The sequence below is a fragment of the Temnothorax longispinosus genome, chromosome 3 (assembly GCF_030848805.1).
Source record: "Temnothorax longispinosus isolate EJ_2023e chromosome 3, Tlon_JGU_v1, whole genome shotgun sequence".
In the NCBI taxonomy this organism is placed as follows: Eukaryota; Metazoa; Arthropoda; class Insecta; order Hymenoptera; family Formicidae; genus Temnothorax; species Temnothorax longispinosus.
The window spans coordinates 24,027,380-24,044,398 of record NC_092360.1 but is presented as its reverse complement, the minus strand read 5'-3'; the positions used below and the strand labels follow the sequence as shown (position 1 = coordinate 24,044,398).

The 17,019-nt window shown below is 35.8% G+C and overlaps 3 protein-coding genes across 6 annotated transcripts; all 3 read left to right on the top strand.

Moving 5' to 3' along the window:
• The first annotated feature begins 2,481 nt into the window (after nucleotides 1-2,481).
• LOC139810694 (uncharacterized) lies at nucleotides 2,482-4,664 on the top strand. The gene is made up of 4 exons (XM_071774466.1): nucleotides 2,482-2,630; nucleotides 2,701-3,065; nucleotides 3,211-3,304; nucleotides 3,612-4,664. Exons 1-4 carry the CDS (start codon nucleotides 2,608-2,610, stop codon nucleotides 3,634-3,636), a joined length of 507 nt encoding a protein of 168 aa, XP_071630567.1. The 5' UTR covers nucleotides 2,482-2,607; the 3' UTR covers nucleotides 3,637-4,664.
• Nucleotides 4,665-5,473: 809 nt separating this feature from the next.
• Nucleotides 5,474-8,330, top strand: Rbm13 (RNA-binding motif protein 13). The gene is made up of 7 exons (XM_071774461.1): nucleotides 5,474-5,631; nucleotides 5,708-5,754; nucleotides 5,853-5,996; nucleotides 7,242-7,554; nucleotides 7,631-7,879; nucleotides 7,974-8,051; nucleotides 8,137-8,330. The coding sequence occupies exons 1-7, from the start codon at nucleotides 5,617-5,619 to the stop codon at nucleotides 8,272-8,274; spliced, it is 984 nt and encodes a 327-aa protein (XP_071630562.1). The 5' UTR covers nucleotides 5,474-5,616; the 3' UTR covers nucleotides 8,275-8,330.
• A 759-nt stretch (nucleotides 8,331-9,089) lies between these two features.
• LOC139810693 (post-GPI attachment to proteins factor 2-like) lies at nucleotides 9,090-16,714 on the top strand. Of its 4 annotated transcripts, none has more exons than XM_071774465.1 (5): nucleotides 9,090-9,323; nucleotides 10,323-10,640; nucleotides 11,019-11,286; nucleotides 11,371-11,568; nucleotides 11,655-16,714. In XM_071774465.1, the coding sequence occupies exons 2-5, from the start codon at nucleotides 10,455-10,457 to the stop codon at nucleotides 11,786-11,788; spliced, it is 786 nt and encodes a 261-aa protein (XP_071630566.1). In that variant the 5' UTR covers nucleotides 9,090-9,323; nucleotides 10,323-10,454; the 3' UTR covers nucleotides 11,789-16,714. The 4 variants fall into 4 exon arrangements, with proteins under 4 accessions (XP_071630566.1, XP_071630563.1, XP_071630565.1 ...); XM_071774462.1 differs by having other exon boundaries at nucleotides 9,090-9,709; XM_071774464.1 differs by having other exon boundaries at nucleotides 9,090-9,748.
• Nucleotides 16,715-17,019: the final 305 nt, after the last annotated feature.

The following is a 17,019-nucleotide window of genomic DNA, read 5'->3' as shown; positions in this document are numbered from 1 at the left end:
CCATCGCACATGCAGCCTGTGTTTCATGCAAACTTATAGAACTAACAAATTGTAGAAGAAATTATTGTATTAAACTTATGAAAGAAGTCATCCTTTTTCTTTTATCGAGTGCATCAGATAAAATTGCAACTAAACCAATTGCACTAAAATCGACGATATTTTCTTTTACTAGCCATTATAATATTGATTCATCAAATAATTTCAACTTCTTGTGTTTCCAGTCATCCACATAGATAAAAAGTTAACACCATAATTAATCTCGTTGACCACGCTGTTCTATATATACTTGCTGATACATATGGTTTCATGAATCTAATATCAATATTGTTAAAGACATTCTGTTGAATAATTGTTTTCCATTTAGTTTAGTTAATAAACATATCAATAACAGGTTAAAAGAACTTAGTAACCGGAGCAACACACCCCATAATAAATGCCACCGATGATTTCCACGACATTAAAAAATACATTAAAATCTCTTATGTCAAAGGCCACGTTTCGACGTTCTTTACACTGTTCCTGAAAAACTCTATTTTATTATAAAACGAGGAAAGGATGTGCTTGATAATGTTAGGAAGACTGAAATCGCACATAAGATCAACTGCTATCAATCCCTCTTACATAGGGCAAACCAAGATGAGACACTTAGAGACGCGTATTAATGAACATCGGTCAGATATTAAGAAACACTAGAATAGCCAATCTGTTGTAAGTAGACACCGTCTGGCTCATTGGTCTAAGCCAGAAAAGTGTTACATAGTGAGAAACATTATTTACAGGAAAAGAGAGATAGCAGCAGAGATGTTTTTCATTAGGAGACACGGCGACACGATGTGTATATATCTACAACTCGAAAACGAGCTTCAATCTGTAGAGGATAGTTCTCGGAATAGTGTTCGTAAACAGCAAATATATGGATAAAAAAGATATTAAAAAATTCAGAGAGCTATTGGAGAACATAAAATTTGAAGAGACAGGTTTAGAAGATTGAATTAATAGAAGGGCAATTCAAAAGAAAAAGATAATTATAAAGAAAAGAAAAATGATAGGAAAACATGATGGAACAAAGAATGTCTGAACAAAAAAAGAGAATTAATGAAAATACTCAGAAAAGCCATCGATATAATGCTCCTGAAGATAATATATGTATAACTCCCGAATCTCGAAACTGTTTTCTCGAATACATTATTCATGATTCTGTAAAATGCAATGTCAAATTTCAGTAAAAAATTAATTAACATTAAATCACTGTATTACCATGACAGTGATTTATCGCACGGTGATTTCGCGTAAAAAAAGCGCGCTGCGTATAAAAAACAGCACCGAGACCGCGTGCCAGTCCCAATATCATTTCCCGAAATATTTTAACATTTTCTAACAGATATTTCGTGCACATTTGAAAGAGTCTCGACGCCGATTGCTCCAATTCCTTCCGCGTTTATCACCGCGTTACTTTAATGACGATAATGTCCCAAGATGTCGGCAACTTGGCGCGATACTACGCGAGTCGAGCGGACGATTAAATAAAGACACGCAGTTAATCAAAGATACGTACGCTATTGAAATTAAATATCGTACGCGCAGCTATCGAATGGTATCGAACTTGTAAATTTCGCGAAAATAAAACTGCATTATTAATTTGCACGACGAAGATTTGTCATTGCCGGCCGCTAACTTTACGCGACGCGACGCGAGATATACGAGATTATGGCCTTCACGAACGGACGCCGATGTATCACGGCGTTTCGTAACTCGAATCACTCATTGATACGACAATATAACTCAGCCCTCTTTTTCCCTATCGGGAACAGAATCGAAGATCAATCACACGACAATTCCGACACAGCGTTCATCAAAGCACGACACGAGATATAAAATAATGAATTCTAATGAATGAATTCGAGTCCAGAAATATGGCGGCCGGACGAGCGTCACGATTATCGCTCGCAAATATCACAATAACGTAAGCAAATTGCTCACAATTGCCGTACGTATCTTCGCCTCGACGCCGACGGCTTCATCTCGAGCGAGTGATTCTCGCGCGATACGTTTATTCCGACAAACACTTGATACATATATGTTGCACCCGTAAATTTTGTTGAACGCGTGTACGGCGCGTACTCGCATAGTCGCGTGGTTGATTTGTGCGGCCCGCGAAACGAGGAGCAGGAGTGCCAATCGCAGGAACGAGCCAATGAGCGCGTTCCGAATAACAAATAACACAACACGTGACGCACGGTGACGGGCGCGGTGGGCGCGCGGAGCGCGAACGCCGCGAACACTACCTGGTGACCTGGTGCCGGTGCCTGTGCGAAATTCATCTGAAGAACGATAGTTGAGTGACTTCCGCGGGTAACGGTACTCCGAGCTCCGAGCGTTAACTTATCGGCAAAAACAATTTAAAATATTTTACCAAATAACAATAGAGAATATTGAGGATTTCGTGATTTAACCTGTTTATATTAAACATACACTTTACGTTGATTCGTGTAGGTTTTAATGTGCACCAGTGTGCACTGAGTGCATCGGGCATCCAATCGAATTCGCTATAATGCTACATATATCTAGTATCTATAGACTGTGAAACAAACGACAATCAGTCTAAAAATGGAGGTAGAACAAGAGGCAATGTAAGTAACGCTGTTATATTTTATTAAATTATATACTATATAAATGAAATAAGATCAAAATCTTTTTCAGTTCAATGGACTGTAAGGAGTGTAAGGCCCACGTCCTAGAAATAGCGGCCCTTAAAGCGGAAGTGCAAAATCTGCAACGGCAACTCGCCGCCGCAGCAGCAGCCGCCGCTGCAGAAATGACTGCACCTCCAGTACCGCCAAGATTATCTCTGTCTTCGGGGTCACTGTCGCTGCCAGGGCAATCACCATCGGGACCACCATCATCGGGACCACCACCATCGGGGCCTCCACCATCGGGACCTCCACCACCACCACCGAGACCATCACCGCAGTCATCAAAATCACAACCGCCGCAGCTGCCGGGAGTGCCGGGACCATCGCAGCTAGAACAATTCCCGTCGCCAGGATCAACGCTGCCAACAAGACGTAAGTAGAAAAAATATATATTTTTTATAATACATTTGTGACGCACGAGTGATTACTAATTAATAATGTCGAATCAAATATATGTATTCCTCTCGCATGTAGCAATAAATATTTTGTAATTACAATAATCTTTTATTTATTACAGCAAAACGATGGATGAAAGGGGGAAGGAATCTGCGCTATCGTGGACGCAGAGGTGGCAGGGGCATAAGGCCTATAATTATTAATTTTTATCCAAAGTAAGAAGAACATTTTTCAACAATTTTTTAAACGTAGCTTTAATTTTAGAGTTAATTTTAAACAATTTTTAAAATGATTTTGCAAGGTTTTAGAGACAATATAGAATGCTCGTTTTCGTGTATTAAAATGCAAATAACTTGCTTACGCGTTCCATTCAATGTCTTTCTGATGTAACACATTTTGTTAAATCCTAAGGCACTGTTGCATTTTTTCTTTGATAGAAAAAGTTTTACTGATAATCTAAATAATCAGTGAGAAGAGTGAATTTATTAATAAGTTGAAGTTTTTTTTATTTCTTTTTTTCAGGTGGGCAGAAAGTAAGGAACAATAAGGAAAACAGAAATTCAGGAATTCCAAGATGAAAGTTAACTATTAGGACTTAACTATTAGCTGGATATTTTCTATATAAAAGAAAGTAAAGATTGCTATATTGAAAAGGAGCGCAGGTTTTTTTATATATATTTTATTTTTTATACATTGTAACCAATTCATAATTCTTATTGTTAGTAAGTCTTTATTTAATCATTCAATTATGAGTTTTACTTTCGCATTCCTAGTTGACACAGAGCATAAGTTACATTATATCTGTGTTATAATTTTGTATTTAATAATGTAAATATTATAATATTACATTTACATTGCTGAAGAGTGCGAAATTATGACTGATGTAATATAACTAATGTTCTGTGTCGACTGGGTTATTATTAGACTGATATTGATTTAAAAATATTTTAATATTCTTTATTTTGATTATATTACAAAAAACAAGTAGGCTTCGATTATTTTTATAAGTATTTTTTAAATGCCTATAAAATTAAAAATTATTTCTTAATTTTTTTATGTAAAGATTACAAGGATCTAATTAGTTAATGAAAAACATTGCGAGTGTAATAGGAGGAAATTTTTTATTTTTTTATTTAAAAAGCACTTTGTATAGTTTTACGTATTACTAAATTGCATAGATTAGCAATTGCAGATAATAATCTTCTCTAGCGCATGGCAGAGAAGTTTACTTTGCGACCAATATAATGTTTTACATGACGTTTTTGTGCGTTTGGTTTTTACGATTAAAAATCTGTTGGAAGAAAATTCAAGGGACTATTACATAATATTTTTTTTTTTGTGAATTTGACAATTTGTATCGTACGTTATTTGTTTATACTTTATAATATCCACATTTCTGTGAAAATAATGGTATTAGGCGAAAACAAAAGATAGATTATAAAACAAAAGTATATTTGTATTCGATATGGATGGTAGAGGAAGTAATAAAATAAAAGCTCAAAATGTATATATTCCAAGAAATTATTTAAAAGATTTATTGAGATTAATAAAAAAAGATACCCATGTGAGAAGATATTTAAATATCATTTCTAGATCTGAAACCTTGTCTTCACTCAACATCTAGCTGTTCCAATTCAGCTGAAAGAAATTGATATCATAGTTTACATTTAAATTTAATAATTCTAAATGGTTTAATATAAAAACATATATATATATATATATGTATATTATGTATATATGTACGCCGATGTGTCAATTTCACTTTACTTGTCAGTGTCAAACTTATGTCAAATTGTCAAATTTATGCGCGCCAGGAGCGTTGCCAATTCTCTATTAACCTGTCATGATGCACGAATAGTTAGAGAGGAGCACGCTTTCAAATGTGTTCCGAACGCGTCCAATTTTCGGTGTCAGGGGCCTGTTGCATAATAGTTTATAAGTTAATAATACAAATTCTTTTACATGTTATTTCACTTATTATTAACCGTCGGTTGGCCCTAAAGCTATATCCACACAAACTTGCATAAGCCCATAAACATAAGCATAAGAGAATTGATTGGTCCATATGCATGTGCATAAGGAAGTAGACCAATCAGTTTCTTTATGCATATGGTTATGCACCTATGCAAGTTTGTCTGGATAGACCTTTATAACCGCGACGTTAATAATTAATGCAGGGTCTACAATGCGAATCATGAGTCGCAAGAATTGACCACGCACGAGTCGATTATTCTCCTCAAATTCAATTGTGATTGGTCCATTTCCTACGACTCACGACCCACGACTCGCATTTGTAGACCCCGCATAACAATACACTTGTGCGCATAGAGGCGCTAGTGAACGGATTGCACTTAAAACGCACCATGTCCACTCTCATAATAAAATACATACATCGTGAATATAACCTCTATAAGCATAACCTAGTATTCGATATACTCACTGATTCACACGTGTTATATTGTGTTTATAACGGTTATTTATAATTGCAATAATATTCATTCTCATAGTTGGATCCTAGTAAAATAAAATGCAGCACGACGATGTAAAACTCAAAATGCAATTTTTATTTTAACTATTTCTGATAATAATCATGATTTTTAATCGTAATTATCTTACAGGTTGTGTGGGGTGTTATCAATAAATCATTCTGTTCCTTCAAAGTCAAGTAAGTGCGTCCTTAACAAATAAAAACATAAAAAACAAACATGCAGAAGAATTGTAACAGCCTTAATCTTATTACAATAATTATGACTTTTTTTTTAGTACAAAGACACAGCGGTTCTGCAGAAATGAGTTTAATCTTACTGGTTTATGCAGTAGAGCTGCATGTCCTCTTGCAAACAGTCAATATGCTACGATTCGAGAAGAAAATGGTATTATTTATCTGTACATGAGAACAGCAGAGAGGTAAGTTATACACATGATTTGCAGTTGAATTCTGAATCCTATACAAAGGTACAGTCAATAGGAACAGGGAATAAACCAGGCAACAGAAAGAACTACGTATTTCAACTTATAATAAAACGCGCCAGAAATTCTGTTCCTATTGTCTATTTTATTCATATTCCCTTGCGTCAATATAGTTTTTGATAAGTTGAAATGGTGTTATTTCTGTTGCCTATCTTATTCCCTGTTCCTATTACCTGCACCTTTGTATTGTGTGATAGGCTTTATTAAGTAGCATTGGTATTATTCTTTATAACATTATTAGAATTATAAAGGACTCTGTAAGGTAAAAGTTCCAATATTTGGACACTTAAGAGTAGATAAATGTACCAATGCCTGGACATATACCTATGTCTGGATACCTCTTTACAAAAATATAAATTTGTGGAAATAAACGTTTGGATACTATAACTATAACTAAAGTTTTAAATTACAAGAAAAATATTTTTATCTTTGATTTTAATTTGCTTTATACTTATAAATAATAAAGGTGGTCAGATATAGGTACATGTCCGGGTATTGGTACATACTTTTACTTTAACAGTCTATATGGAAATGGGTTTCCGGTCAAATTGGCTGAAATTTTGATATGATGTAGGTTTTGACTCACTGATCAAAAGTCTCAATGGTCACCCGACCAAAAAATCAGAACTTTTTAAGTTACGGCGAAGTAACTTTACTCAAATGTTCAAAATTGACCTCCATCGTCAGCTGGTACGACAACCGTTGCTCGGCTCTCACGACGTGGATGTGGTGTGATAGGCACTTGAGATTTAATGTGTTTCATCCCTTTGAAAATCTCCATTCACACTTTTATTTATGCTCACCCACCCACACGAATACATATATACACGAACACAACACACATTTATACACATATACCGGCTGATGATGGAGGTCAATTTTGGAAATTTCAGCTGCTGTAACTCAAAAACTTTTGATTTTCTGGCCTGATGACCATGGAGACTTTTGATTAGTGAGTCAAAACTTACATTATATCAAAATTTTAGCCAATTTGACTGGGACTCCATAAGGACTATTGCGGGGTTCTTTTTTAAAACCGTAAAGAATTTGGATCAGTTTCAATCCAGACAGATAATTCTAGCATCTATGAGATAAGTTTTTACCCTTTCACCTATGCATATACAATATTTTTACACATATATTAATATATATTAATTTAAATGTTAATAAACTTGATTTTAGGATACATACACCTAAAAATAGTTGGGAGAAGGTCAAACTGTCTAGGAATTTTGAAAAGGCGATACAGCAAATTAATGAAAATCTACTTTACTGGCCTGGTTTTATAAAGGCAAAATGTAAGCAAAGATTTCTCAAAATCACGCAGTATCTTATTCGTATGAGAAAGTTTAGTTTAAGACGTCAGAAGAAAATTGTACCGCTTCAGAGGAAAATTGAAAGAAGAGAAAGGCGTAGGGAAGAAAAGGCTCTGATTGCTGCGAAATTAGAAAATGCAATTGAAAAACAGCTTATGGAAAGGCTGAAGAAGGGGATGGTAACATTGGATTTTATATTCATTTCTGTAAAAATTAGTTACGTTTGCAGAGATATCTATTTTCTTAATATTTCAGTACGAGGGTATTTACAATTTCCCGCAAAAAGTGTTTGATAAGGCTGTAGAGGCTGTTGAAATTGAAGGAGAAAGTGAGGTAGAAAGCGAACAGGAAGAAGAGCAGGAAAAAGAACTCGAGAAGGAGGTGGAGATGGAATTAGAAATGGATGAGAGAGAAACTGAGCAAGATGGTCCGGAATACGTTGAAGCTGATAGCGATGATGATGACTTCGAGGATGATGAGGATGACATTGAAGAGCTTTCTATGGTGAGTAATAAGACAATTATTCATTAACAATAAAATACAATTTTTTTACTTTAATAATATTTCTTTATAAATACACCTTATAAATATCGTGTAGGATGAAGATAGTGACTCTGGACAGAAGGAAGAAATTGAATTATCAGACAACTTTGAATCCGAACCTAGCGATATTGAGGTAAGAATTTTCCAGCTTAAAGTAGACCTATTACATTATATAAGTCCTGATATAAATTGCTTATTGTTGTAAATTGTTTCATTAGGATTTAATCAAGCCATCTACAAGCAAGAAGATAAAGGGATCAAAAGTTGTCAAAAAAGGAAAGAAACCGCGAGCGAGAGTGGAAATTGAATACGAAGTCGAAGAAGAAAGTCAACAGAATAAACGGACGCGTATATAGCAAAATTGTACTATATAAATATAGTTATCTTTATAATAAAGTTGCAAAACGCTTCACATACGTCGTTATCCAATATTTTAGTTGACAAAATAATCACAATATGATTACATCCTGGTAATATTTTAAACCATCAATACTTTGTATAGAAAAAAAGATCAACAGGATATTTTAGGTATCGACTGTTCATTCTTTAAGGAAACTTTGGCATTAAAAAATTGCGAAAATTTTCTCATAAATGTTTGCAAACTTACAAGATATTTGCGGATGCAAAGAATATTTATTTACATTTTATAAATGACGCAATTTAATCATTCACATATTGTAACAAAAGTCACGGAGAAGTCACGAATAAATTTGATAAAAAATTATAAACTAGTCTATTACTAAGTTTACGCGCGTGTTTTTTATTTCTGTAGTTAACTTACGATACGTACTCCGCGTAAACAATAGTAATTGACTACTTTGGTAGTTCTAGTGTTAAAAATCTAGTCGCTCCAAGAATGTTTATCTTTGGGTTCGTTTTCTATCGTTGAACTGGCTGCACTAGTTTAGAGTTCATCTTTTCTATTCCACATTGGAAGTTCAGCAATAGAAAACAGGCTTTTTATATTTTACTCGCGTTTGGCGAGTAAAACTGTTTTCAGGTCGAACGTAATACGTTCAAAAGTTCCGCCTGTCCGGTCCGCCCGTAGGGCGAACTCGCGGGCCGGAAGCGCCATTCGCCAAACGGGAGAGGCACGAGCCGCGAAGACAGTCATCTCATCTCATCAGTCTCATCAGGGCGATGGGGGGGAATTGGAACAGATGGAACATGGACATGGAACGTCTGTAGCAGACCGAAGCAGACGACGATACGATTCATCAATTCATACGATTAAAATCGTGACTGATCGTGACAAACGAGAAACGAGGGAGGCGGAGGAGAGGCGATCGCCACGGTTGTCCTGTCCGTTGTCGAAAATCGAGGGAGGAAAACCTCTTCGACGAGTCCGCACTGTCCGCAGTGGCGCAGTCCGCCTGTCGCCGGTCGTCTGCGATCGAATTCACGAGTATCCGTCTTCGATAATAATCCAACTCGTCGCGAGTCGCAAGTCATTAGCGAATAGCGGGGCGTCAGGCGTCAGTGCCTTTACTCCTCACTCTCCTCAGTCCGCAGTGTCTCGGCAGTCGGCAATCTCGGCATTGCGCATTCGTCGGGGATCGTCACGCACGTTGACGTTCGACTCTCCGCTATCCGCTATCGTTCGCCTATATTGGGGCGGTTGGAGTTGGGGCTTGGGGTTACTCGCCACAGTCGCCACGGTACTCGGAGCTCGGAACGGGTACTCGCTCACGAGGCGAACAGGACCAGGCCAGGAGTGTGGTGAACCGATCGCGATTTCGCCCTTTCGCCCGCTATTTATAGAGCGAATAGGTTATTCAATCAATCGCACAGGTGAGATGGGAGACGAGCGGTGCCGGAACGGTAGTAACGGTACGATGCGATAAGTGACGCGAAATTAGCATTAAATTTACATGTTGGCGGTTGGCGTGCAATATCCACAACGTTTCATGTAACAATGTAACGCGATTCCAACTTCCAACCCATCCTGAGAGGATGGGGTAAGGGATGGGAGCCTGGGAGGGGAATGGGGAAGAGATACTGTCAAGTCGGGAGCGCCGCGGCCGTCCGCCGTAGCGTGCGCGTGCGGTTTCCCTCGACTCGCGACTCGCGACTCGCGCGATGTATTCCGATGTAGATCCCACAGCTCTTATCGGGACAATTTGCGGGCGATAAACTGGAGGCGGTGCGTAGCTATCAACGCGCTCGTTGCGCGGATTTATCTCTATCGAGGGTGGTTTCGCAATGCCCGCGGAGCGTGGAGCGTGGAGCGTGGAGCGTGTCGTCCCTCACTCGCAATTAGATGCTATGTTTTCGCTCGATATACGGGTGCCAACTGCCAACTGCCAGTTCCTCCGGCAACGTGCACCTCGATCACCGTGTGATCTCGAATGAGCGACTCAAGGACGTCGACGAGTTATAATCCATCATCTTCTCTGTCTCACAGGGATGGCCGAGGAGCGTCGAATGAGTCCGCACGGTCGGAGAGCAACATGAATCTGTACTGCACAATTGTCTGACTGGGATCTACTCTGAGTTATCGTCTCTGTTGGCGTTGGCTTTGCGCACAAGTGCCGGGATGTTGAGCGACGCTGCCAATATGGAACTAAATAATGTTGGAAGCAACAAAAGTTTCGTATATCTCGCGCTGTCATTCCGAAAGCTGTGCATGGCGACAGTTGGCTTACCACTTGTATCGCTGCTGTTCTGCTTCATCACGGCATATATATTTCAACAGGACGATATTCACGAAACTCATTGTAGGGTAAGCGAAAGCTTCATATTACTTAGTCATCGTTGTATTATAAGCATAGCCAACTTGGACGCTTGCACTAGTGCACACTGAGTGTGCACTAAGGCTCTTGTTAATCTATTCTTATATTTTAAGTCGCTTAAATATACATTTGAAAACTTTTTTAGCCAATAAAACAATCCTGTAATATCTGTATGGATGCTGTACAAATGATTTTACTGGCTAAGAAGTATTTCAGCAAGTATTTAAAATGATCTGTAAATATAAGAATTGACTTAAGAACCAGCCTTACTGCACACTCACTTGTCAGTGTGCACTAGTGCAAGCGCCCGAATTCGCTATTGGTTTAAACAAGATTTGCGCCATAAATTATGTCTGTTTTTGTTGAAGGTCTATAATATTCTTCCATCGATCTCAGCCATTACTGGAGTATCACCGCAGAGGTATCTATGGCGTATCAGTATAGCCTTACATATTGGTCCTAGACTGGTTATCGCCAATGTTTATCACTCGTATTATTACAAGATACTTAAGAACATTGAAGATGTGCCTCTAAAAATTATGGGGAGCAGACTCCTAAACCTATGTTACTGGCTAAACATTGCCGAGGTAGCAGCTTTGTGTGGTGTAACGTATATTTCTAACAGAGAAAATTACCGTAAGTAACTCATAATTTCATGTATCGCTAACGTGTAATCGAAGAATGGAACTTTTAATATAAACGATGTAAAAAATATTTCAGCGGTGCATGAAAAAATTTTCATAGTGTTCATGATTAGCTCGCTCACGTATAAGCTGACCGCTGTGAGACTGGGTCGTCTAATAACTCCAAATGCACAAAGTCTTCAGTACAAACAAGCGCTCTTTGTGACGAGTCTCGTCAGTACCATCGGTCTTATTATTTTCTTCTTGAAACATCGACTGCTGTGTCACGACTTGGGTAAGAAACACAATTGCAAGCGTTATATTCATTACAGCTTAAAAGTAAACGTAATAAAAAATAATATTTGTTATTATTTTGAGCAGCATTTAGTTGGTTTTCGCTATGTGAGTACGTGATAGCTTTTGCAAATATGGGCTTTCACATCACCGTGGTTTTGGACTTTCCAAAAGAGCAACTGGTCGTAGGTCACGGTTTACCTATCGTGAAAATAGATTAATCTTTTACGTCATTCTCATCGTCATATTAAAGTGCCTATTGCCTCTGCATGGAAGTGCTACAAATCGTGGTTTTTAAGAGGTAAAAGTTTGGCACGGCACATGATGCACAATTTGTGTACGATTGTCTCAGTTTTATGATACATGATACTACGTATTTACGATATTACACTCTTGAGTTTTCCACTCTTGAGATTGATATTATTTGCTTCCCGCGATATTTAAGAAATCGACACCATTTTTATCTTTACTTTTATACTGACTTTGATATTCGACCAATAATTTCGAATGCAAAAAGATATGCGATTTAAGAAATGAAGATGGAATATTTAGCGCTTCCAAAGTGTGGCATTGGTTACTTTCAAAGCGAAATATGTAACGGCCTTTTAATATCGTTTAATAATAGAGTATGATCGTAGTAAACGATAGTTGAAAAAAGTATCCTACATACAAACAGCATTTATCGTTAAACGTAAATTAAATATTATTACTCGCATCGTATGAGATTACTTGTGAAGACTTTTTAAACAGATTCTTCTTTTATAGAGATTTTTGCAAGGTGAGAATTCTAGTCGAATACTTTAATTCTAGTCGCGATCTTTTATTCGCTTTATGGTACTCCTATTTTATCTCATAAGTTGAAATTAGTCTATAAGATACATTTATGTCAAATGGACTTTGAGACATTATAATCGTTAGTTCATTAAATGAACGTATACAATTTCAGATTATTGCAAAGATATTGTTGCGTCTTGTTGACAAATCTTACAATGAACATTGTATATGTAATATGTTAATACTCATTCACCTTGTAAGAGATTAATTCATCTTGTATAGATTTTGAGATAATAAATTCAGCTAATATTCACGGGCCGCTCTATTCGGCGTTACAGTAACTACAAACGTAGGATAATCGCTCCTATGTTTGTATGTAGTATACGATAGTTTAATAATATAACAATTATCGAGACACTGACGATTAAAGCAGTCATAATCGTATTACACAAGAAAACGTGTAAACGAGGATTGCATTTGGACCAGCGTGCGTTCAAGATAAGATCACACTAACTAAATATCTCACGCGAATTTATAAGACAAATGTTAAAAGAGTTTCTATCGAATTTCATGACTGAAATTTCCCCATTCATTTCTTGTTTGATACATAGACATATATACGATTTTTGGAAAACAACAAGCAAAATTAGTCAAATGTTGTACACAGTCACCGGATTATTTAATAGAGAGAGACAGAATTAGTATCTCTTATGGAAAAACACGGCATCGAGATTTTTATGAAACTTTTATCTCTAACAATATATTTTAAATTGTTCTTAGCTAAATGTTATTAAATATTAATACTTTGTTAAAAATTACATTTTTTATGTAATTATTCTATGCACTTTCTTATAAATTCCTGAAGAAATTTAAAGTAATTACGAATTGATGGAGATAGGTTGAATTTTAATAGCAATCTTTGACAAAGCAAAATGGCCTGTAAGATTTTACAAAAATACATGTTTTATTTCAAATATTGTTAGAAATTATACGGTGAGATTTTATATTTTATAAGTGTTTTCCGGAAATCTTGTATATGTTTATCTGTTAAGAAAGTTTCATGATCAAAAGATCGAGACGAAATTGCATGTGTGTGTGGGAATAGACTGGTAAGGAACGATGACCGAGACTGCAATACTGTGAGACGCGCAATATCTCTTGATATTGCACTAATAAACAACGTAATGTTTATTGTAATAAGCATGGTACGTTATCGCAATGTGTCTCTTAGGATTTTGTTGTAGAAGGCCGATAGTGTCAGTGTGACCCTAGATAGCACTCACAGTTAAACGATATCATTTTTGCACATTTTTACACACGGACATTGTAATTGTAGCATATTTTGATATGACGATTTTTTGTTAAGATTTCTCGTATATCATTATTGAAAAAAGGGAAAAAGATGAATAGTCAATGCATATTTATCGCCAGTTTTTTCGCAAGTATATATATTTGTCGTGGGTAATCATGCGGAGATATGCTAGTAGCTTTAGATGATTTTTGTAATTATCACGAAGAAGTAGCGCTTTGTTTCTTCCGCACACACGGCGTACGCGATCACTCGAGCGTAACATCTCAGTTCCTATTATAATTGGAATCTCACTTTTATGTATTATCTTGATTTAAAAAAAAATAATAAATGCACTCGCGGCAATCGTGTTTAATTTACCGATACCGTTATCAGAGCCCGTGCCAAGTGATGCACTAAAGATATATCATGGAATTTTATTCGGTCGGTAACGCTATGCACGTTAATGCACGTTAATGATCTTTAGGAATTTTTAATGAATCACTTGCGTCTTACGCTCCGTTGGCAATCGCTTTGCTCTTTAAATACATTTGCAGCAATGATTCGGAATTTTTTCTGTATTATATATTATAGATATCTTTCATTCTCGCTAAGGAACGAGAATTGAAGAGCATCAATATGACTAGATCGATTATAGCGGAACGCGTTTATTCTAACGGATCATGAACTTACGTTAGTAAATTGCGCACTTTCTTATAAATTCCTGAAGAAATTTAAAGCAATTTTTACTTTTCGATAAAAATAATATAATTGTAAAATTAAACGTGAACTAAGTTGTAGCTCTCTATACTTATTATTTCCATCTCTAAAATTTTACTGATTTAAATGAGATATTCTACAATTACACATTAATTTATTCTCTTTGAAAAGTTATCTTCAAATTCCTCAGAGAATCTGTTATTCAAAAAAGATACGCGCAATTAATGAAGCATCCTGTATGTGTTTTAGTTGAATAACGAACGACGCAAGTTACATTGTGAGAGTGTAGTTGTATGAGAGAATACCGAATTTCTTTTATATACATATATATAAGTAGAGATTAATAGTATGTATAAAAGAGTTTTTAGAAATATAGCATTAACTTACAGAAATGAGTTCAAAAATTACTACGAAGCGAAAAATTCAAGTTTTACTTGCGTTAATTTTTCGTTTGGCGAAAGATTTAAAAGTTATGTGTTAGAAAACACGAAAAGGGTACAACTGATATTAATTTTAAAAGCGTTAATATTGTAAAATGTTCCATCATACTTCCAAAGAAAACTGTGCTAAACATTTATTTAGCAAATATCTTTTTGTTGTGATTACGCCTCGTAATCGTTGTGCGATTTATTGATAGGTACTCATAAATTTATCGTTAAGGTATTAACACATCCTCAGAGTGATTTGAGGAAACTAAGATTAAATGCTGTAACTGTAAAGTGTAAGGGAAAGGGAAAATTATTCGTCGTTATCTCCTCTGAAAATATTGTTTTCTTTTCCGTAAGACGAGCACGCACTTACGGCAGAAGCGTTTAAGGGTAAAAGTTCTGGAAACATATTTAAAAATTTCGTCATATGAATTTTTATATTGGCGATAATGATGACTAAACATATCTGTCAAGAATTTCTATCGTACTTGAAGCTCTCTTCTTTCGCTGTAAATAATGCTAGCACGATAGTTATCTTGTGTATAAACGACAGAGTATATGTCGACGGCATATTAAAGCAAACAGTATGATGATTCACCCTTGGTTGATACGACAATTTAAACATACAAGCTTGAAACGAAATCTTATAATACTCACTGTCGAGTTGCAGCCATTTCTTTCTGCAAAACTCGTATTTTTCGAAATAAATTTGCTACTGAAACATTTTTTTTCTAATTTACAATATATGTATATCGAAATTATATCGATGAAGTGCTACGATCTCACGAAGGAACTGCTCGTGTGTGTTCCCGATGTATTATTTGCGTAATTGACAATTCTGTGATAATAAGCACAAAGCAATGTTGCTATATTCCATTTCACAGTTATAGGTTTTGCTTATTTATGTTATAAATAAATCTGTCCTGAATACTATTACTCCATTTTCCTCCAAACTATGTATATACTCTGCTTGTATTTAAAGCATGCCAAAAACTTCAATTGTATATTATCACAGAATTTATTTTCTCAGTTCTTATATTTAAATTGAAGAGTGAATTTCTATAGTTGTGAATTATTATTGAAGTAAAGAATTAATTAATGAAATAAATAGCAGTGAGTCTCTGATTAATTAGTTTTATAAGTTTTACAATCTATTATTAATCCTCCTAATCTGATTTTGTTCCTAATCTTTTGCACCACATTATATCATTATGTGTTTCAGTTTCTTCGCATATGTGTATATACGTTGTACTTGCGACAAATTTCGAGATCCAACTTGAAAATTTCCAAAATTTCCGCAGTGTCGAAAGCAAGCTTACACCCAACGTTTCCGATATCTCCTTATTCATCTCTGCCACAGTCCCGTGTACTATAAATCAGAGTGAGAGCAATCGAGCCTCGAATCCAACTGAAACCTGCAGCATTGCCGAAGGTAATTGAACTCTGTTGACCTTAATGTAAGGGAATAAACGAGCGCGATTAAATGGCTATCGTGTGACACGAACGAGAACTTTCGTCGTCCTCTCGCGTAACCAAATTTAACAAGTCACTTTCTTCGGCCGTGCTTAAGATTGGACAAAGGCTCGAACATTCTGTTCACATGGCTACTGATTTTATGTCACTATATGAAATAACTGTACTTTCCTACACATACATATAATATAATACATACGCACACGCACATAAACACAATTGGTCGAGCCATCATCCGGTGTAATGTATTTCCGATGAGCATTGCGACCACTTTGTAACATAGTGTATATTTCTCGTAATCAGTTTAGGGCGGTTGCCTTATACGGTGATTAAAAGTGTATTTATGTGTATGTGATGACTTGTAACAGACTTGTTACGACACACTGATTTCGATCAGGGCAAGAATGATTTCTATTTGTAACGAATGATTGTCAAATAAAAACTATCGTGTACAACCAACACAATCTGCTCTTATGAAATTTCTCTAAATTTACTAAATTATCTAAATCACTAAATAAACAATATATATTTTTTAAGAATTGAAACATATAATTTTGATAATTTCAAATATTTAATATTTAATTAAATATTTAATGTATTAAACAATCTTTATATGTATATTTTAGCGATAATACAAATGCAATAATATAATATACATTTGTTTGTACTTTATCGTAGGTTATTATTTTCAAAATAATATCCGTTTTATTTCTCATTTTTATCTAACTTTTTTATCTAACTTTTTAATATCTAACAGGGTAGACCCAAT

Coding starts and splice junctions, on each gene's coding strand:
- Rbm13 (XM_071774461.1), top strand. Junction 7,555..7,630: donor AAAGGCTGAAGAAGGGGATG/GTAACATTGGAT, acceptor TTAATATTTCAG/TACGAGGGTATTTACAATTT. Junction 8,052..8,136: donor CCGAACCTAGCGATATTGAG/GTAAGAATTTTC, acceptor TTGTTTCATTAG/GATTTAATCAAGCCATCTAC.
- LOC139810694 (XM_071774466.1), top strand. CDS start 2,608: ATGGAGGTAGAACAAGAGGCAAT. Junction 3,066..3,210: donor ATCAACGCTGCCAACAAGAC/GTAAGTAGAAAA, acceptor TATTTATTACAG/CAAAACGATGGATGAAAGGG. Junction 3,305..3,611: donor ATTATTAATTTTTATCCAAA/GTAAGAAGAACA, acceptor TCTTTTTTTCAG/GTGGGCAGAAAGTAAGGAAC.
- LOC139810693 (XM_071774465.1), top strand. CDS start 10,455: ATGTTGAGCGACGCTGCCAATATGGAACTAAATAATGTTGGAAGCAAC. Junction 10,641..11,018: donor TTCACGAAACTCATTGTAGG/GTAAGCGAAAGC, acceptor TTTTTGTTGAAG/GTCTATAATATTCTTCCATC. Junction 11,569..11,654: donor ACTGCTGTGTCACGACTTGG/GTAAGAAACACA, acceptor TATTTTGAGCAG/CATTTAGTTGGTTTTCGCTA.